Here is a 22257-nt window from a genome sequence, read left to right as displayed (position 1 = left end):
CAGTTAGAATCCAACCACCAGTAAACAGACTACTTGTCCCATTCTCATACATACTCTCATTGAATCCTCCCCGTGCCCCAAATTTGTATCTTCTTTCTTGACTTCAAATCCTTTTAATTTTAACTATATCACCTTGCTTTGTCCTGCAGTCAAGTCTTGTTATAGTTTGGATATAGAAGTTTCTCTTTGGCAAGAAAAACAGGGGAGGATGCAGGATCTTTGTTCTTTCTGTCTCTAGCTAGGAGATCATATGTCATTTTTAAAAGTGAATCTAAAAAGCAAGGGTGAGCTATGTAGAAGTGGACCCCATTTGGTACAAAGTACTTTAGAAATATTTTTATAAACACATTTTATGTGCTAGGTACTAGTCTCACTACTTACAATGCATTGGCTTATTGTAAATGAAAAATTTGAAAAAAAATGAAAAAAAAATATAAATTGTAAAATTTAATTGACTTGTTTAATTGTCTCATTTATTTGTAAAAACATGCTTTATAATGTAGTTGCCATTGTTTTCGTCATTTTATGGCTCAAAGCTCTGAGGCACAGAGAATGAACTGAGGGGCTGTTTACTAACCCCTGTGTGTAGCAATAAGAATACAGTAAGTTTCTCAACCCTGGGCACTTGACTTTTTAAAAAAGGAATTCACAAGGTATTGCTTAAACCACACTTGATAATTAATAAATCTGACCTGACCATCTGTCATGATGTCACTGCTGTCCCTGACTTATGTATATGCCTGAAGAGGAAGCTTTCTGAGACAATTTTAGTCACACACAGGTGTTTTGTGTTTCTAACAGCTTCCACCCAGAGGTAAAGCAGCTTTTCTCTTAGGTGTTTATTTTATTGGAGAAGGTGGTTTCATATAATTGTGGATCTCATATTCCTCTTTTCCCCTTCAAAATCAAATTGTAACTTTCAAAATGACTGTCTTTACCAAAAGACATAAGGCACTGTTAGATTTTTGGAATGTAGGTGCTCTAACAAGTTCAGTTATTTTTTTCTCCTTGTTGGCTATTGATAAAAATGATAATTGAAAATTTGAAATGCTGCTTCTCATTTTCCTCAGCTTCTTTATCTTCTTGCCCTTTAAATGTTAGGACAAAAAATTGTGCAAAGCTGCTCAGGAGTTGCATTTTTTTCTTTTCTAAGTCTAACCTGAATCACTTTTACAGTCTCATTTTCTGGGTTAACTGGTTGTGATTAAGTTAATTAGAAATGATTTTGGTTATTTTTTAAATAAAAATACAGAATATATACAGATAAAATCACAAACACTTTGAAAATACAGCTTAAGTTTTACAGACATTTGTTGTTAGCTGAGTTAGAGTTGCTAATGCTGAAATGTAAATACCACATCCTTTGGGTATTATAGAAACTGCAAAATTCCCAAGGGTTAAAATGCTTCATTCTGAAATTGAAAAGATTTGGTCATATGAAGTTAATAAGTTCTTCCTCAGAATATTTAGTATTGCTGCTTCTCTTAATTTCAAGTTTTGTAGTTAAAATTAATTTGAGAAACTTTTCCAAGGTAATATTCAGATTATAATTTTTAATTTTAAGATAAGTAATATGGAATTATAGCAGTCAGAAGATATCTCCCATATATTTCTTACAGATAAATTATTTTCTGGGGGAAAGAGTAAAAATAAGAATATAAATACTTATAAATATGAGGTCTGACTATAAAATAACATTACTTTAAGTGGAAAACTGCACATACATATGAATACTGTCCTTTACAAAATGCTTATCTTGGGAAACTAGTTTATTTGAATGATACCATTACTCACAACATTTTGGGGAAACTCTTCTAAGTGCCTTAGAACTAGAAGCACAGTTCTTTTTGTAAACCTTCACTCTTTGAAAGTGGATTTGATTTATGATGTAGTCAGAAGTTATATATGCAAACTAGTTGGGTGATGAGACTTACTGGCACCACGTTTAGAGAGCATGCTAGAAACATAAAGTCATGGGTCTTAATTTATTGAGGAATTCCAAACTAATTCTTGAAACTCTAATAAAAGTGCTGTTCCAAGGATGTACTGACCAGCAGAGGTATCTTTTCAGTGAGCTTGTGAGGTCCTAGGGACAGCGCCTGCAGCCTGTCACAAGTTCTCTGAGTCCCTGATCTTTGCTGGAACAGACTCCTGGACTGACCCTCTGCTGTCCATTAGTGACTCACTGTGGGGGGCCCTGTTTGATACTTTTGAGTTTCCAGGCTGTTTGGAGAGCCTCCAGTTGCTTCCTGTTCCATAAACTCATCCGGTGTCCCTGGGGTAGCGTCACCCTTTTCCCATTGACACCTCGTCTGTCCCAACTGAGAGGAGAGACGCTGTCTCCCCAGAGAAGCCCTTTGCTTCTCACTTCTCTAATACTTTTCCCACCTCATCCTTCATTCTAACGCATCCCCATCAGGAAGCCCTGGACACATTGCTGTGGAGTTCAGTCACATGGTTATGTTTATGGTATAACCACAAAATTTTCCTGTTGGAGTTAGCACCTGTGACCATTTTCTTACATTTGCTGCAGCTATTTTGACATGAACTTTTATTTTGATTAATAAATAAAATATTAAAGTAGAAATAAAGCCCTTCCCGCACAGTCCTTTTCTCTTCCCCTCTCCTCAGAGGGAATCACTCCCTAAAGTCACTTGTGTCCTCATGCAAACGCTGGTTCATAATGCCTTATGTGAAACTCTTAAGTCTGGTGTGGCTCTGGAATTAATTTTCACATTTTACAAAGTTAACATGATCCTCCCTGTACTGTACACAACAGCCCAGCAACTCAGAATCAGATACATTAATATTTCTATGGCAAAGCTGAATTAGCATTCACATCAAGTGGATTAAATGCGTATTTTAAATGGCTTTCCATCAGTTCAGCTGATGGCTTGCCACCAAAAAGTTATTACTGGGAATTTATGAATAGACATCTGGGTTTTTGGATTTTGGCTACAGGACTGTGTACGTTGATTTACCTTTGAGACATATATACAAAGTCTTAACTCGGGGTTTCTGTTTGCTGATTTCGTCATCTTTGCTTTTATGGCTGCGACTTCTCTCCTGCTGGCATTGACTTTTATTATTCTTTTACTGATTTCTTGAGTTGACTTTGGGTGTTTTGTTTCTTTTTTCATCGTGACAGTATTTAAAACTACTTGTGTTTTATGACTAGAGCTTTGGTTTACCTCAGAAGTCTTTCTAGTAGTGTTCTCATTTTTATAGTTTATAAAATAACCTCATTACATTGTAAAAAGTCCTCATTATCTTTGTATGTACTTAGAAAGTATTTTATAATTTCAAGGTACAAGGATATTTTAAAGCTTTAGTCTATTAATTTCTAACTACTGCACTGTAGTGTTTCTGTGTTTATGAAGTATGCTGTTGATGTGGCAGTTTTTTTTAAATAAAAAAAAACACCTGCTCGAATGGAATATTCAAATGAGTGGTATCTTTCAAAATATGCTTATTCTGCCTGTGTTTCCATTACTCAAACATTTCTCATTTCTTTTGCTAGAACCACTTAAAGAGTTTACCTCTCGATAAAAACAAACAAAAAAGCAATCACATTGTTTAATAGTTATATTTCTCAGATTAATTAAAAGCAGTGTTGTTTAGCCATTCACCTTTTCTACCTTACTTTGTTCTAAGTGCTGAGTGATTTTCAAAGAGCACATCTAGATTCAAGGGATTAAAAAAACGCAACACCACTGAAGCTGTCTCAAAAAAAATAGCATTAAGCCTGAGAACACAGAAAAAATTTCCAATTCCCAGTTTTTAAAACAATGGTATAAGTGAGACAAGTATTTTCTTTTCCCATCCCCTTTTTACCCAGGACTCATATTGATGATAATCACATCAAAGGACAGCATGCTTTGTAAAGACAGATCTCATTACCTTATTACTTTATTTTTGATTATACATCATAGAGTTCATTTATGATTATACATCATAGAATTAATTTTATGTTACTTACCCGAATAGCAAGTGTTAGAAGTGAGGATGTCACACTCCGCTGAGAACTAATATGTCATTTCTTGCTCCCAAATTCTCACTACAGTTGTCACTTTCTTGCTCTGGCTTTGACTGGGTCCCATCCGTTTTCAGACCCTGGTTTTTCTTCAGAGAGTAAACTATTTTTGGGGAAATTGTAGACAAATGAGATAAAATACGGTAGCCATCTAGACCTCTAGAGACCACATCAAGGTATACAGTTAGGCACTAGCTAATGTAATTATAACATGGAAAAGATGCAGTATAACATGGTGATGTAACAAAATTTAGTGCTGCGACCTAATATTCATTTAAAGCATTTCTTTTTGAGATAGTCATTAAACCTCACTTTGGTTTGTTGTAGTCATCCTGTTCCTCCCAGGAGAAGTTGCATCAGTTACCATATCAACCGACACCTGATGAATTACACTTCTTATCAAAACATTTCTGTACCACCGAAAGCATCACCACAGAGAACAGATGCAGGAACACACCCATGCGCCCCCGCTCCCGAAGTCTGAGGTATGTAGACCTGAGTGAAATGTTTTATTAGTTGGATAACCTCTTTGCAGCCATTTCAGGGAAAGACTTTGGGTCCTCTAATTCATGTATGTGTTAATTGGTTTATGAACTACTATAAATGTAGTGTGATTTTTTTTTTTTTGCATCTACACATGATATAGTAAATTACCATTGAAAGGCCTCTTACTATTTTTCTTTAAAATTTTTACAAGTTGATAATTGTTGTGGTAAAAGAAACCATAGTGAACGACAAGGACCACCCGAGAAACTTCTAGTTGGAAATTTCAAGATCATCAAATTATGGTGCTACATCAATTAATATTTGGCAAAGAAGCTTGGCTAAAAGGGAAGGGCAGCGTGTTGAGGTTCACATTTGGAATTCAGATTCCTTTTTATGAAAATCCACCCAGGTCTTGGATTTTTCCTTCTCATCACAAGTCTTAATTTCTCCAGGATTATGAGCGAGCCATTAGGAGCTTGTGTCCCTTGTATTTTGTCAAAGCCAAATGTAGTCCATTTGACGTTGAGTAGGGCTGGTTTTATTTTGACCTTGGCTCGCAAAAAAATAGATGTCACTGTTTGGTTCCTCTGAGAGTGACTCTAACAGAGAGATGACGATGTTTATTAAGGAGTGCTTGGGAATTACACCTGTCCGGGTGAAGGAGTGGGTAGTGGGATTGAGCAGAAGAGGAGTCCTGCCTCTGTGTAGGCCCGGCAGCCACAACCAACCCCATAGGGAGTTCTGGGGAGGAAATGACCCATCAGAGCTGTCCCTCTGAACCAAATGGCCCTTCCTTTCCATCTCCACTCAGTCCTGGGATGTGGTACTCTGGGAAGGACTTGGCCTTGGGTGAGGGGGCTCTGCGTGCATGCCAAGTTGCTTCAGCAGTGTCTGACTCTTTGCAGCCCCATGGACTGTAGCCCACTAGGCTTCTCTGTCCATGGAATTCTCCAGGTAAGAATACTGGAGTGGGTAGTCATTCCCTTCTTTTGGGGACCTTCCCAACCCAGGGATCGAACCTGTCTGCCGCGGCTCCTGCCTTGCAGGTGGATTCTTTACCACGGAGCCACCGGGGAAGCCTGAGGGGAGTCTGCATCTGAGGCCATATCCAAGGGGCCTGACTGCTGAAGGCTGCTCCAGCCCCAGCAGCTGGGACAACAGGTCCTTCTCTGCAGGGGGGGCAGGGAGTCCATCCTGGGTCCTCCAGAATAGGAGATCTCCATGGCATATAGAACTGGCCTGCTTTGATAGGAAGGTTTATTTTAAAACATAGTTTGTCAGGTGTTCAGTTGAACATCAGAGTTTGCTGAGAAGGGTTTTTTTTTTTTTTTTTTCTTTTTTCCTTTGTACCTTCCTAGTGCCATATAGTAAATATAGCCATGTGGTGTAATCATGTTAGATTATTTTGAGATATGGAATAAAATGTTATGAATTCATTTAGAGCCATTGTATTTTACCACATGGGTGCCATTTTTTGTATTACGAAAGGAGTTCACAGGATAGCTAGCACAAGCAGCTATATCGTCTCAGAAATACATAAAGTCACGCTGCAGTTGCCCAACTGTGTTACCACTAGGAAGGAGCAGGAGTCTACAATTGAAATAAAAAAAAAACCTCAGAGTTGTGTGCCTCTGTTTCATACTGCACACGGTGCCCACCCCAGCATCCCAGTCCCAGCTAGAAAATGGATTTCGGTGGTGACACCTGTGCTGTGGGAAACTCTTAAATCTCTTCAGTGGCACGTGGCAGAGAGCAGATGTATGATAAAAGTGTGAAATTGACACTGCAGCGTGCCCTGGACATTGCTGTTTGTACTCTTTTATGTCCCAGTTCATTCACTGGTTTCTGGAACCACACAAGTACATGCTACATACAAAATGTAACTGCAATTTAAGAATGTTTTATGAACTTTTATATTGTACCTATAGTTAATTTTCAGCATTCTACTTCTGGAGCTTTCTTTTTGAATCATATTCAGGGTTTCTCTGTGAGTATGTGTGTGTGTGCGCATGCACTAATGACTGATTTTGTAGTTTATTACCTAATATACTTTTCTTACAAAGGCTGCATAGTACTTTTGTTGCAACCCATTGTTTATAAATAAAAATCTTATTTTCATTTCATGCTGTAGCAAGTTTAAAAGGGTAATTTGCTTTGCTTGCAGCCCTGGACGTTCTCCCGCCTGCTGTGACCATGAAATAATTATGATGAACCATGTCTACAAAGAAAGATTCCCAAAGGTAATGAATTGAATTGAAGATGTCTAGCACCTAAACCAACAGGCAACATAGGTTTAGCGTCTGTAAGGTGGTTTTTTCGAGGAAAGTAATGGTCCAGTCCAGTCATGACTCGCATAAAATAGCACTGTAGCCTTCTTTAGAAAGATAAAATCACTAAGCCCTTTTAAAAGGTGCTGAGAATCAGCCACACATTCTGTGGACTGAAATGGCTGTAAAGTAAATCCCATTGGTTCACCTGCCCACTGTGACGAGTTGGATGTGGGGGTGCTGGGAGATGTTCCGTGAGCATCTGCTTTGAAAGGCCGCTGGATTCTGGGGCTCCTTCTGCCCATTCTGGGCCTGCTGCTTGGTCCAGCAGAGACTGTTCAGCTTCCTCAGAAGCCTGTAAATGGGTTTATGTCACAAAAGTCTTTTACTTTTCTCACCTAATTTTTCTTTTCTGTGGCTTCCAGTCTCTTTAGCAATTATAAGTCTAATCCTCTTTATTCAGAAGGAAAGTCCAGTTGCAGTGTTCCCCATTGGACGGGCCAGTAGAATTTGGACTGAACCAGAGAGCCTTTGGAGACGGGTTGATGCCACTTGCCCCGGCTGCAAAGAGTTGCTGTCTGCCAGTCCCCATGCCCTAGTCTCCATGGCTTTTCCACCAGCGTGTTTCTACACATTTGGGAGAAACAGTCGCTCCATTCTGTCCCCGTTCCTCCCCTTATCACCTTTGTAACCCTAGGCAGGAGAGCAAAAGGAAATCCTCGGCTTCATAAATCAGGAGTAGAGTACTTATTATTTGTAATGAACCCAACATTGATGTCATTGATTACGGTCGTTTTAGCCATTTATCACATGCGACTTGTTCACCAGGGAAACAGATCCTGACTTTACTAGTTAATACTGGTTAGGATTTTAGAAAGGAACAGGAGGCAGAGAGAATCTCCCAGCATATACAATAAATTCAAGCAAGGAATATTGATTAGGCAATCGGGGATCCTAGAGAATGAAATAAAAATTGGGAAGGAAATTTTAGACTTACGTTGTCAAGGGAATTCCTTTGACCTTTTGCCCAAGATGTAGCTTTTTGAGGAAAGAGTATTGATGGTATAAGATGCTTGTTCCTGGTACATTAAAATACAGCCAAGAGAGCAAACTGTTGGCCCACCCTAAGGAACTCTAACTTCAGTTCTGATTTTTGAATAGGTAAAAACAGAGCTGCAAGTATTTGATATTTTCGGCAAACTATCTGAAAGAGCCCAAGATTTGAAATGACAGCACAGCAATTCACAGATACTGAGTTATTTGGAGAAGCTTACATGGACCGTTTTACATTTGATAGGGCATAGAAAATAAGTAATTATCACCCTGGGAGATTCAGTTTCTCGTATATACCTCTTTTTCCATTTGGTGAGGCTTCTTCTTCTTCTTCTTCTTTTTTTCAAATAGACTTTATATTTATAAGGCAGTTTTAGATTCATGGCAAAGTTGAACAGAAAGTACAGAGAGTTTCCAAATGCTCCCTGACCCCATACATACACAATCCCCTCTTATCAACATCCCCCTACACACACCTCTGGTCCCAGAGTGGTCCATTTGTTATCACTGGCAAACCAACACTGACACACTGTAATCACCCCAAGTCCATAGGTTGCATTAGGGTTCACTCCTGTATTGTATATTCTGTGGGTTTTGACACATGTATAATGACATGTATGTATTTAGCATTTTATAGTATCATGCAGAAGTGAGGCTTCTTTTAAATTTAACTTCTAGAATTCTATTTGATAACTTGTAGAGGTCTCCAAAAATACTAAATAAATGTGGTGATTGTACCGTGTACCTTTTGTGTTTCCTTGTGTAACGTCTGTGTGTGCGTGTCTTCTGTGCGCAGGCTACAGCTCAGATGGAAGAGCGCCTGAAAGATGTCATCACCAGCCACTCTCCAGACCACGTCCTGCCGCTTGCAGATGGGGTGCTCAGCTTCACTCACCATCAGATTATTGAACTGGCTCGCGATTGTTTGGATAAGTCCCACCAGGGTCTCATCACCTCACGATACTTCCTTGAATTGCAGCACAAATTAGATAAGCTGCTACAGGAGGTATGGGTCTTATAAAGTTTTTTGATTTGTTTTGCTTTTACCCTGAAAAAAGACAAATTTTATGAGTGCATTTGCCCAACAAGTTTCAACTATGAGACAGAGTTCGTATTACACAGAAGCAAAGAAGAAGAAAAAAATTGATTGCTACTTGCTATAAATTGTTTCAGGTCAACATTTAGAGTAATAGAAAGTTAATGTAATAACCTTTACAGGAACCTTGGGACCCAGCAATCTATGGCTGTTGGATAAGTGGATTGTGAAAGATTCTGAAGCAGTGATTTTTTTCCCCCCCTCCTTAACCATAAAGTTAAAAATTGCCTGAATGTACGTGCATTTTTTGATGATGCTATCTAGTTCTAATATCTGGAAAAGCTAAATGGAAAATTGCTGGCTTCTTTCAGGCCATGTGTCCTGTTAATTAACCTGCATGTGGTACTGGGTAGTAAATGGCAACTTACATTTTCATTGGTGTCAATATTTCTTCTAACAAAATATTCAATTTCTAAAATGACAGATAAACACAGGCCCCTTCCAGGCCTAACACTTGCATGCCTAGCTCCTGATAACACCCAAGACAGGAAGGGAGTGTGCATGTTGGGATGGAATTAGTGCATAATATTGCTGTCCTGATTGAAATTGATCATCCACAGCCTACAAGTAAAACCTGTTTAGCCTATATATTTGGATAGATTGTATTTTTGTATCGCATCGGCATACATTATGCCCATGTAAATAAAACCGTAGGTGGTTTTCTCTAAGGATGATTATGTAAATAATTGCATGGAACTGAATGAAAATATTGGCATCCTAGTTTTCTAGGAATCCATCTGTCCTTGCTCATACTGAATTTAGTTGTGGCAAGATGAGACAGTCCTCTCTGACAAGCAGCCACTATTTTTCTTCCCTTTCCCATCTAAACCTCCCAACAGAGTTCTGTGCTCTGTCCCCATTTCTCACATTTCAACCTTTTGTAGCCCACAGAGGCAGTTTTTCTTAGACTATCTTTGTGTGAACACTGTATTCTGGGGTTTTATTGTCAGTTTCCAATGTGTTATAGACCAATGCTACCATAAATTACGATAAAAATGTATTTACCTCTCTGAGATATTTTTTCCTTAATTTCTCAGTTCTGTATCAGGATATTGTTATAATTACCAGTTAAGTTCTGTGGTTCATTCCTTCACAGGCTTTCCCTGTAAAGGCTTGAATCCATAACTGAAGCTATTTGCATTGAAATACCCCACTTAATTTTGTTTCTATATGATAGACTTGGCAAGCTGTTTCATGGCAATTAGAAAAAAATCTTAGGGTTTCAAAAAATCATGTGAATGCACCATATAATAGATTAACTGTTGACTTTTAGGGAAATTTTTCTCTTGGGCAGGGGAATATATATATGTGTAACATTAAGAGCACCATCAGGGTCTATAGTTATAGTTGCCAGTTGGTTGTCTTTAAACACATTTTATTTTATAATCATTCCCCAATGGTCATTTTCTCTATTTTTTCTTTTAAATGTTAACTGTTTTGTTTTTGCTTGTATATAGTTTCTCTACCTACATTTTGGAAAGTTGCATTTGATTTAATTATTCACCTAACATTTGATATAAGCAGCATACAGCTTCTCCAGTTATATCTGGAAAATCAAGGTTCCTCATCAACTATCCACTCTGCTTGTATCATGTACTTGATGTGTCATAAACCTTTAATGTCTCCTTCATTCATGGCTCACATTAAGAGCCCTAATGTTTGATTTTTAACACAGAGAATAAATCAACGTTTTGCAATTAAAATGTAGCTAATGGAGCCATTTGGTAGATCTAGACGTTTAGTAGTGTCCGTTTATGTAGAGATAATGTCTGCTTATCAATCTTTTAAAAGTATTTTCTAAGTCACTTAGTTTTTGAATATTTTCAGTTATCTAATTAGCATGCTTTGCTGATTTTCTTTCCCATTTAATGGAGCAACTCTCTCATCATTCTTTTCATTGCTTCCTCATAGGCTCACAATCGTTCAGAAAGTGGAGAGCTGGCATTTATTAAACAACTAGTTCGAAAGATCCTGATTGTTATCGCCCGCCCTGCTCGTTTATTAGAGTGCCTGGTGAGTTGTCCCTTGAAGTGACTTTGTTATTTATTGTTAACTGTGGGAAAGCAGGGACCACCCGAAAGCCCCAGTTACATTTGGCTTCAGAGACAGAGCTAAAAGGAAAGAGTCAAGAAAGAGAAAGTGAAGTCGCTCAGTCGTGTCTGACTCTTTGAGACCCCATGGACTGTAGCCTGCCAGGCTCCTCCTTCCGTGGATTTTCCAGGCAAGAATACTGGAGTGGGTTGCCACTTCCTTCTCCAGTGGATCTTCCAAACCCAGGGATCAAACCCAGGTCTCCCGCATTGCAGGCACACTCTGTATGGTCTGAGCCACCAGGGAAGCCCAAGAAAGAGCCAAGAGGAACAGCAACTCATGGATGTTGATGACAACATCTGTGCTTTCCTTCTCTGGTTTTCGGTAAAATTCTAGGACTTGTGTTGTATTGAGAGGTGGTTGTTATCACATTCTGGTCAAACCTAAAAAATTGATTATGAAATAATGCACTTGACTTTATCTCAGCATAATTTCTTTGTTCGGGCTCGTTCAAGACACTCACTGTGCCTCACTTTTCTGGAGATGCCAAGATGCAGAGAAAGGGAAATCAGAGCTAGGATAAATGGTAACCTGTGGTTATAACTCTTACTTTTGAAATGTGGCATGTTCGAAATAAGGGCGTGTCAGCAGCCCATTTGGAGAATACAGTAGGGCCTTATCCAGACCTCAGGGAATGAGACTTTCCACGATTAGTTTATCGATTATACTTTGTTTAGTCAGTGACCATTTTCCTGTTTGAAAATCTTTGCTTCATTTTATGTTGTTTTGATTGAAATGTTAGTCAACACTGTGAACAAAGGTGAGGGTTCAAACAAAAAAATAGTTTCATGGGGCTTCAAGTAGTATCAAAACTCACTTTTAAGTTCACAAGCCATTAGAGTATTGATATTTATAATACTGCGTACAATACGGCTTTTCAGAACTTTACATGTACACACACATATACATACTTGGTGATATTATTTTGGTTTTATTCTTATTGTAATTAAGATTTGTGGTTTTTTCATAATAGTGAAATGTTTACAGCCTCATAAACTTACACTAGTGCATAGTGAGATGTGGTAGAGGTTAAGTCTAGAGAAGAAAGGTAGGCGTATGGTGGAGGAAGTCTTTCCATCAATGCAGGGACTCTGAGACTCCTAGACTCAAAAGCACCATTCAGCATTTGAGTGTCTCTGGAAGAATAAAGGGAAAGCAAAATACTCCGGATGCCTCTGGGGCGGAGAACCATGTGACTACCAGATACAGGCAGAAGGAAGACTGGTTTGTTCCCTGCTCTTTGTGTTGTACCTTTTGAATTATGCACCACAGGCTTGTACTTCCTGCAGTTGTTCAGTTTGGGGGGAAATACCATTTAGCATTGAAATTTGCTTCTCTGGACAGCAGCAGACATGCTAAGAGAGATGTTGCCTTCAAAGAGGAAATGACTTTTTTACAGTAATCAGTCTTAATCAGAAGAGAAGCAGTAAAGGTCCATGTAGCCTATCAAAGATAGAAACAAGTGCTGCTTTTTGAGCTGTTTAAAGCTCAGATGAAACTGGAGTTTGAGAATTTTAGGGAATATTTCTCCCAACCATTCATCTTAGGCCTGTAGTTCCAATCTTGCCTTGCCTCTGCTTTTAGGTTTCTGTAAAGGGTACTGAGTGTGGACGTTGGTTTGGCTTTACTCCATTTGTAGCATGCTTTTTCATTTAGAAGCAACAGTCAGCCAAAGGTAAACTGCTTAAGAGAATGTTACCAAATTTTTACAAAGAGGTGACTGGAAGTACTAATTTTGTGGCATAATTTTAGAGTTCAATGATAAAAGTGGTAATTTTGAGATTTTTCTTTCTAATATTTTTGGACACCTCTACACTAAAGGAGTTTCCTTCAAAACTTTTCAGAAAAATGCATTCTCATATTACTTCTTCTTAGGTTCTTTGGGCAGAGAGAGAAACTGAATCTCTTTGGAAGAGATTCATGGATTTTTAAAACTTTTCTAAAATGGCACAGTTAAAAATTCAGACCTGTTCATTTTCAGTAGGATAGATAGCTTAAGTGGAGCCTGGTACCTTCAAAGTCACATTACAAGGAAATTGGAAATGGAAATTATCTTTACGTTACCAAGGATTTAATGTCTTAGAATATGATTAGGCTTTGAATATGACCTGAAAATTATATGCTTTTTAAATGAAGTAATCCTTTTGCCTTCTTTCAGTATAAATAACTTACAACCATATGTATCCAGCAATTTCACTGTGAATAGGGTTTATGTAATAAAACGTTAGACAATTTTGGCTCAAAGAAGTATACATCTGTGTTTGTCTTCTGTTAGGAATTTGATCCCGAAGAATTTTACTACCTATTAGAAGCAGCAGAAGGCCATGCCAAAGAAGGACAGGGTATTAAAACTGACATTCCCAGGTACATCATTAGCCAGCTTGGCCTCAATAAAGATCCTCTGGAAGGTGAGTAGTACCTGGTTGGGTTGACCTTTTACCTGCTTATTCATCATGGCCTCATTGAAGAACTTAGTGGCAAATCTTTCCTTTTTCTTCTTGTTTTGACCACTATCTGGTGAAAAGGCCAAATCTGGGGGCCAATTGTGACCCAAAGGAAAGAGCTCTAAATTGAATTTTGTGTTTACCTAGCGTGGGGAGGAGACCTTGAAATCCTGAAGGCTTCTCAGCCTGAAACTTATTTCCAGGAAGGTTTAGATTTCCACCTTCTCGGGGTGTTGTTTCTCCTGGGAAGCGCTACTTGATTCTTCTCAGAGGTGCACATTTTTTAAATGTTGGTAAAGAAATTAACTACATTTAATTTAAAAGTGACATTTCAATGTAACTGAGGAGTAAGGTAACTGATCACTGGTGATTAACTTTAAGTCAGGTGCAGTCTTCGTAAATCTATTTTTACTTACTTATCTCAGAAAAGTATGAAAAATAGTAATATATATATATTTTATATATATATATATACTGGGGAGCCAGTTGGAGAGAGAAGGCTTTCTAGAACTTAGGCAAGGATTTCTGCTTGAATAAAAAAAAAAGTCCACTGCTATTAAATGCAGAGAAGGGGAAGCACCCTGTTAGTGGGTTGGTTTTTGTTTTTTTGTTTTTTTTTTCCAAATCTGATATTGGCAAACCACCCCTGTCACCACCTTTTCCTGTTCATTATTGTTTGGGATTGTCATTTGAAACACTTAGGTTATATACTGCCTGAAAAGACTCAAAAACAATCATAGACTCCTTTATTCAAAATTGTCTTCCTGGTTCATTAAATTGAATTTGCAAACAGTGTTTATCTTGCTAAATTGTCTGTGATGATGCTAACTGTTGGCACAGATATGTTCCCATCTACAGCCAGGGAACCTGCTGCTCTCTGACTGTTCTCCTATTTCCCCCGCTTTGTCTGCTCTTATGGCCATCAAGTCTTTGCTTCCAGTGAAATGATGCATGCATTACGGGGAGATAATGCCAGATAAATTTATACTGTACTGAAAGCAATACCACAACAGATTCATCACTTATCGGAGACTGGTGGCTGCTTTTCTGAAAAGTTCCCTGGGGAGAGATTTTTCCCCATGGCTTTTAAATTACCATCTTTACCTTTTTGAATCATGAGTCTTCAGAAATGGTTTAAATCAATGAAATAAAAAGGGCAGATGTTTAATGGTATTTAGATGAGTTTTAAAAATCTCTTCAGGCATTACAAAATGATGCCTTAGCTTCCTGCTTCAAAAGCTGACTCTTGGTTCCATTCCATTACTACCCACTGCTTACAAATAATATGTATTTCCCAGATAATAGTTATTTAGCAGCAACTCTATTTAAAACAGAACCATCTTTTAATTTGTTTTTTTATGAAAATAATTGGAGTGGGGGAGGCTGTCAAAGTGTATTATAGTGACTCTTCACGCTGGTAGAGTTAAGGTTGTGTCAGCCCTTGAATTGTAGACTGAGTGAGCTCTTCACAGTTTTCTTACCTGGCAGGAAATATCGCTGTAGACTGAACCTTTGGTAGGGGAATAATCTGAGGCCCATTTATATACCTTTATAGTCTTAAAAAATGTTTAACACTGATTTTTGACAAGTTTCATGTTTTAGTTATACAAATTTATCACTAAGAGTTGTGTTTTTAACTTTTTAATTTTCTGAATTCAGATCCAAGGATAATTTTTAATCTGTTTGCTATAATCACTTAAAACATGATTATTGCAAACTCTGATCTATGTGTATTTGCCTTCTTGTCATCATGGGCATTGGCAGACCTAAAACTTGACTTTTGAGGGTTCGGAGTCAGGGTTTGGCATGGGACTGCCCAGAGTGTCAGCACTGTAGGTGGGTCACCCTGATCAGACTGATGAGCTTCCTGTGCCTCAGTGCTTTCCCCAAAAACTGAATAATGGCATCTCTTCATATGGTTGTTTTAGGATTATATGAGTTCACGTCTGCACCCAAGATGTATAATAATGCTTAATAAGTGTTAGTTACTGTTGCTGTTTTGGGGCTTCCCTGGTGACTCAGGTGGTAAAGAATCTGCCTGCAGTGCTGGAGACCCAGGTTTGATCCCTGGGTTGGGAAGATGCCCTGGAGAAGGGAATGGCCACCCACTCCAGTATTCTTGCCTGGAGAATCCCACAAACAGAGGAGCCTGGCAGCATACAGTCCATAGGATTGCAAAGAGTCAGACATGACACACAAATACTTTGAGCCCCTCCAACTGAATACATTATAATTTACCTCCTAGTCCATGACTTCACAGTGCTAGCCACAGAGGATGTTGACTCATTTAAATGACACAAAGAAAGCACACAGGTTTTACTGAGCTCATTTTTAATTCCTGGATTTCCTCTGTAAGTAACCTGGTATAGTGTCAATCTCCAGTTATTTTAATTTCTGTAGTTAATTTTTCTCTAAAGGCAACACTGTAGTGTTGCTTTGCTTCATATCTTTTTTGTGTAATCTCTCCCAAGAAAGGATGATTATATTTATAAGAATATGAATCCATGAAATTCTGAGCACATAGGAAGTAATATTAGATACACACAAAAATACGTAACTAAATACTGTAACTCTTTATTATACTTGTTTGATTTTTAAAAATTAGAAAATTCAAATTATTTGTGATTCTGCCACTTAGAGATAACCCCCTATCAAAGTTTTGGAGAAAATTCTTTCAGGTTCTTTTTTTAAATTAAACATGTTTTGTTTTTTTCTGTTAAGTATAAAAATCAAAACAAACCAGAAAATGAGTTCGGTTTTCTCATTTACTTATATAGACTCAAGGATGCATTCCAGTATTGGTTGAGCAATTAAATGCTTTGTCTCATAACGAGACCAGTAGGGTAGAATTTAGACTGGTGTCAACATGTGGCATCCAGCCCAGAACTGACTCCTTTACATGGTATAATTAATAGTAATAAACAACAATCAACATTCAATAAGCACTTAATTTTTGTTAGTTAACATGCTAAGAGCTTTATATGCATATCCCTTGTCATACTCATAAAAAACTGAGATAAACAGTACTGTTTCCATCCTACAGAGAAAGAGCCCAAGGTTAAGAACTCACTAGTTAAGTGCTCTTCGTGGGGGTAGCTCAAGTCATCTCAACTCCAAACTCTTCTTAACAGTTACTGTTGCTTCCTTTCTGACAAATTGCGAATTCTCATGGACTAGGAATGCTTGCTCTCGCTGCATGTGACGGGATAGAGCAAAGGGTGGCTCATCACAACCTGAGACTCAAGCTCTGAGCTACAGGCAGTGCCTCTCTGATGCATCAGAGCCTAGGAAACTTGCCTCTCCTGAGTATCTGTTTACAGGCATAGTCGTTGAGCCCTCCAAACCCCTTCCACGCTGCGGTGATCGTGTCAACCAGGGGGTCCTGCTAGCATGCGCAGATGCCCACCTCCGAGTGGGACTATGTCTAAGTATTCATAGGGAATGCGGTTCTCGGGAAAAGGGCATGTAATGAACAGTTTCAAAATATCAGTTGTTGGTTCTTGCCATTTTGGATTTAAGATTTCCCCATGTGTACCTTGGAGTATAGAGTAAATTTTTCTTTTTTTTAATATTGAAGAAAATAGTTTTTCTTTAGTTTTATTAATAGCATAGTACTGCTGTCCAATTGCAATAGTCCTATTTCTCTTAAATCTTGCCTTTTTTTTTTTTTTTCAATTTAGAAATGGCTCAGCTGGGAAACTATGATAGTGGGACAGCAGAAACACCAGAAACAGATGAATCAGTGAGTGTAAGTATCTTTCTTGATGAAATATGATGTTGGTTTTTCTGTTTATGAGCATCTGGAGATTTTGGCTGTGTTAATTACTTTATTTGTTCAACACATATTTATTGTGCTTCTATAGGCGAGGCACTAGGTGTACAACTTTAGCCCCTCTCTTCAAAGAGAAACAAATTAATATAAGGAAATCATGCACAAAAAATCAAAATGAGAAACTTGAAGGAGATTGATGAAGAAAAAGGGCCAGGTGTTCCTGGAACATAACATAAAGAGACTTAGCTTCATCTTGCCAGTCCAGAAAGATCTCCTAAGGAAGGGATGCTTGACATGTGAGGGGTTACTAGGATGAGAAGGGGCAGAGGGAACTTTCCAGGCCAAGGAAACATCAGGAGACACGTGATAGGAGAGTGCTTCTGAGGGCTCTAGAGTGACGGTGACCGTGTAGCCTTCAGCTTCATGTTAAAACCCTCCAGCTCTGGTTAAAACTGCACACAGACGTCCTTGCTGTTCATCTGTGTCAAATCGTTTCTTTTGAAGAACAGTGGGAAGCTGTGGTGCTGTGGAGGAAAGGTGTGTGTGTCGTGGGGTGGGGTGGGGAGGAGTAGATAAGGAGATGACCCTAATAGAGTTACAGCGGGAAGAAAGTCACTCTGATCGCAGCGCAGGAAGAAGATGGGTGAGGGGAGCGGGCAGGGGGGACCCTGGGGAAGCCGTCTGAAAGGCTGCAGCGCAGCTGAGAGGGCCTCGTGCTGATGCCGTCCTTCCTGTTTGTGATCAGAGGAAGAGGAACCAGGACGGGCCACCCCCAAGCGTCAGGGGGTGAGGAGAGAGGGGCGGCTGTCTAGCCTGGGGGATGAAATGCCCAGACTCTGGAGCCAGATTGCCAGGTTTCAAGCCTGGCTTCACTTCTCACTAGCTGTCGGAGTCTCTCTATACCTCAGTTTCCTCATCTATAAAATATATATGAAAAATTAACGGAGGTAGTCTGTGTGAAATGGTTAGGACAGCCTCACGTAGTAAACGCTAAATAAAGGCAACTTTTTAATCAGTTTCATTATAACTGCCAGAATGTTGAGTGCGCTAAAGCTGAAGTTCGTTGAGACATCCAAGGAGAGCCATCAAGCAGGCAGCGTGTGTAAGGTGCGGGACCTTCCAGCCCCCAGAGGGAGAGTTTCTGGTGGACGGTCTAGGTGGCTTAGGAGGCATTCACGGGAGCAGGTGAGGAAGAATTAAGGAGACAGAGACTGGTTCAGGGTCTTTGCAGCCCGAGCTGTGGAGAGCAGTCAGACTGGGGTGGCTGAACAAGTAAGTGGTCCCAGGCTTGGATTATGTTTCCTGAGGTAGAGTGCTCGCAGGGGACGACTAGACCCAGGTCCTGTGGCCAGAGGCCAGGGAGAAGTAGAGAAGGGAGCTGTTTGAGTTGAGGAGGCAAGGTAGACCCGGACCAGGTTGTTTGGTGAGCTCTCTGTGTAGATACTGAAGTCACCCAGGAAGGTGTGAAGGTCAGTCTAAGTCTTCCAAGGATGGTGGGCAGCAGGTCAGCGGGCGCCATGTCTGAGCCGGGGAGGATTCCTCAGAGTCATGGAGGTTCTTCCAAAATTATGAGGAGGGAATTCTGGTCTCTGTAGAGGAAGCAAAATGACTGTTAACTCCTTTTCAGCGCTAAGATACGGCAATTTTTTAGAAAAACAAAACACTGTTTATTCTGTGAGCTGAACTTTTAAAAGGGCTGTCTTTTTGAAAATTGGTATCTAAACCATGGTAAGACTTACAATGAATGGAAGTAAAGAAAGACAGGCATGCTCTGCTTGGCCATCCCATTCATTGTCAGCTACCTTCTCCAGATGGGAAAGGTTGCCATAGGAGTGAAATAGAGACGCTCTGGGTCGGGCAGACAAGTCACATGGTCCACTAGCCTGCATAGAGCCACTCTAGCCCATTCTATTCTAACTGACTAAAAGCAGAATTAAGCTTTGGCATTTTGGACTTAAAACTTTAAGATGACTTTAAAGACTTAAAAAACTTTAGAAGACTAGGATGAGGTTCACCCAAATACTTTACAGAGGTAAATTAAAATCAGGAATTTTCAAAACCTTGGTGCCTCTATCTCCCGGAAATTAGGTTCAGTTCAGTGAATCTGAGCCACTGTCGTGAGGAATAGTTTATCAGCGGTGCTTTGGAAAATTGATCTTTAAAGTTGTCCCCCAGGTTCCTTTGGCTGTAATATTGCACTTTAATATTTTAAACAAGAGAGCATGTAATTCAGATATTAATTATTTTGCTGCTAAAATAATTTTCTTAAATTCTGTGCTTTTTTTTTTTTTTAAAAACATCCGTGTTTCGTCTCCAAGAGCTCTAATGCTTCCCTGAAACTTCGAAGGAAACCTCGGGAAAGTGATTTTGAAACGATTAAATTGATCAGCAATGGAGCCTATGGGTGAGTAATCCAAGAAAACTCTATTGTGTTTTAACACACCTAAGAAATATATTCTTCACATTGATCTTAATGCCAAATAGATATTGTTGGGGACTTTAGTTTTCAGATAACTGCTCCTTCATTTAATGGGTAGAAGGTGAAGCCCAAATCATTTTTCATTGAATACCTCAACAGAAAGTATTTCAAGTGACATGGGTGGGAGTTATTATAGAGGGTTGGAGAGAAAGACTTTAGAAAACAAAAATTTCTAAAATAAGGGAACATTTTTGCATATGCCTGTTTCTATGTAGATATATAGATACATATACACATCTGGCTGTATATTTATGTATAAATATATTTGAATATATATAAATTCCATTTATAGCATTTCTTCTTGAGGATTAGCCAGCATTTCCTGCCTGACCAGCAGTCAGCCTTGGAAGAGAAGAACTTAAATAAGAAGGCTGATTGAAAATATAAAGTAATACAATTCTTTGTCTTTCAGTTACACCAGAATTTTTTTTTTTTCAATTGGCCTCTATGCTATAGTCTGATTATATTAGTGGTGCCCCTTCCTTGACTCAGTTTTATAGACACAGAGTTTCTTTCTCATGGCTTAAGGTCAATACTGACAAGATCCTTCTTGAGTTACTAATAATTTGGAAGGATAATTCATGCACAAACTGTGTCCTGATCCACTTTAGACAGCCCAGAACTCTAGTTTAATTAAGTATTAATTGCAATTCCATCTGTAGGTGGAGGGCAATAAACCATCCCGTAGACATTTATTGCCATTTATCACACACATGAGCAGATGAGATAGAAACGATTTTTGTTATGCCACAAGGGATGTTTCTTCTTATGATTTTTTTCACCTCTAATATTTTCCACACCATTAACTTAGTGAAGAACTTAAACATTTGTGAGTCCTTTCTATGCCTCACTGATTTGTTTTCAGGATTATGTCAAATGGCATATTTCCTGATGTGGCTTATAAATGCTTTCTGATTTTTTTTTTTGCAATGTTTTATTTTTTTTCAAGGACCTCACTGAAACTCTTCTGCCTAAGAAGATCATTTTAGCATGTGGTTGTTTGTGGATTTTGTTTATATATTGTTGGCTTTTAGTCCTTTTTCATCCTGGGGATCCTCTGAGGATTTCTTCTTTGATTAGAAAGAAGACTGAACTTTGATTTAAGGAATCTGTGGGTATAAGCACTGCTTGATTTTATTGGAAGTGAAATTCTGGCACAGGATTGTCGGTGAAGCACCACTTTTATAAAATTTGAGCAAATATCTTAGCTGTATATGGAGTTCTAATTGGTTGAGTAAACTCATTTGTAGTGCAATTAAACCACTGTATAGTAGATGAGGTATATCACACTTTGGGGAATGGTTGGGAATATACAAGAAGTTAAACAAGCTGTGAATCCGTAAACACCCAGGACGCAGGCCAAGTCATTAATGGGCTTACAAGCTGCCTGCGGGAGCCTGTGCTGATCAGCCAAAACTTTTTTTTTTTCTTTTTTTACACTTCAAGTTAATCTCTCACTATGTTTCTGACAGATTTCCTCTAAGATTTAATTATTTTGAACTTAAAGTTTGAATCGAGCCACACCCATTGACCCACCCGATCAAGATGCTATGGCGGGGTTCTGTGAACTGGCTGAACAGGTGGATCCCTTGTGGGCCATGAATTGAAGCTGTTCAAGGCTCTCTTGGGCATCCCTGTAGCTGAATCCCCTGCTCACATCAGTGACCTGTTCTTTGACTTTTCAAAAACTGGTTATACTGGAAACTAACCCTTTTCTTAGAAAGAGCTGTAACAGGTCAGGATTTTCTCAACATCCCTGCTTAGTGACAGTTCATGGCATGAAGGGGCTTCCCTGGTGGCTCAGATGGTAAAGAATCTGCCTGCAATGCAGGAGACCCCGGGTTCGATCCCTAGGTCAGGAAGATCCCCTGGAGAAGAGAGTGGCTACCCATTCCAGTATTTCTGCCTGGAGAATCCGATGGACAGAGGAGCCTGGCGGGCTATGGTCTATGGGGTCGGAAAGAGTCAGACAAGACTGAATGACTAACACTTTCACATTCGCATGGCATGAAGCCATTTTACCAACTTGATAAGCACTGAATTTCCTTCTCTGGTTAGTAGGTTTCAGATCCCTGCCTGGAAGCTGAAACTTCCTTCAAGCCAAACTTAGCCCTTTGTAGGAAGTGAACACCTACTGTGTGCCAGGCACTGGACTAGTCTCTTTATATATGTCATCTCCTCACAAGACCCTTTGAGGTGTTGATGTGGGGAAAGAGGCTTCCAGGCCTGATCACACATATGCTGACTGTAAGCAGAGTTCTTGTCTCCCTTTATATTTTGTTTATAACTTTTAGTCATCTCAATTGGGGTATAGAAATCCTTCTTCCATTGAGTACATCCACCTAGATTTTGTTTTTATTTATTTATTTTTAAATATTTTTGGTCACAAGGCTTGTGAGAGCCTAGTTCCTTGACCAGGAATCAAACCCGGGCCCTTGGCAGTAAGAGCATGGAGTCACTGGATGGCCGTGAACTTCCCTCCACCTAGATTTTTAGATAACAATTTTGAATGTTTTCAAAGTGAAAGAATAAAACT

General features: G+C 39.1%; 1 protein-coding gene across 12 annotated transcripts in view; it reads left to right on the top strand.

Annotated features, from left to right (window-relative positions):
- MAST4 (microtubule associated serine/threonine kinase family member 4) overlaps window positions 1-22257 on the top strand; it is a 603634-nt gene that overhangs the window by 532441 nt on the left and 48936 nt on the right. For all 12 annotated transcript variants that reach the window (XM_043887657.1, XM_043887656.1, XM_043887655.1 and 9 more), the window contains 7 exons: window positions 4361-4518; window positions 6684-6759; window positions 8636-8845; window positions 10847-10948; window positions 13302-13434; window positions 17151-17218; window positions 19561-19646. In XM_043887657.1, the coding sequence (XP_043743592.1) occupies window positions 4361-4518; window positions 6684-6759; window positions 8636-8845; window positions 10847-10948; window positions 13302-13434; window positions 17151-17218; window positions 19561-19646 (833 nt within the window). The remainder of the gene's footprint in view (window positions 1-4360; window positions 4519-6683; window positions 6760-8635; window positions 8846-10846; window positions 10949-13301; window positions 13435-17150; window positions 17219-19560; window positions 19647-22257) is intronic.

Source organism: Cervus elaphus, chromosome 25, assembly GCF_910594005.1.
Source record: "Cervus elaphus chromosome 25, mCerEla1.1, whole genome shotgun sequence".
In the NCBI taxonomy this organism is placed as follows: Eukaryota; Metazoa; Chordata; class Mammalia; order Artiodactyla; family Cervidae; genus Cervus; species Cervus elaphus.
Note: the sequence above shows the minus strand (reverse complement) of the source record. Positions and strands in the feature narration are given on the sequence as shown.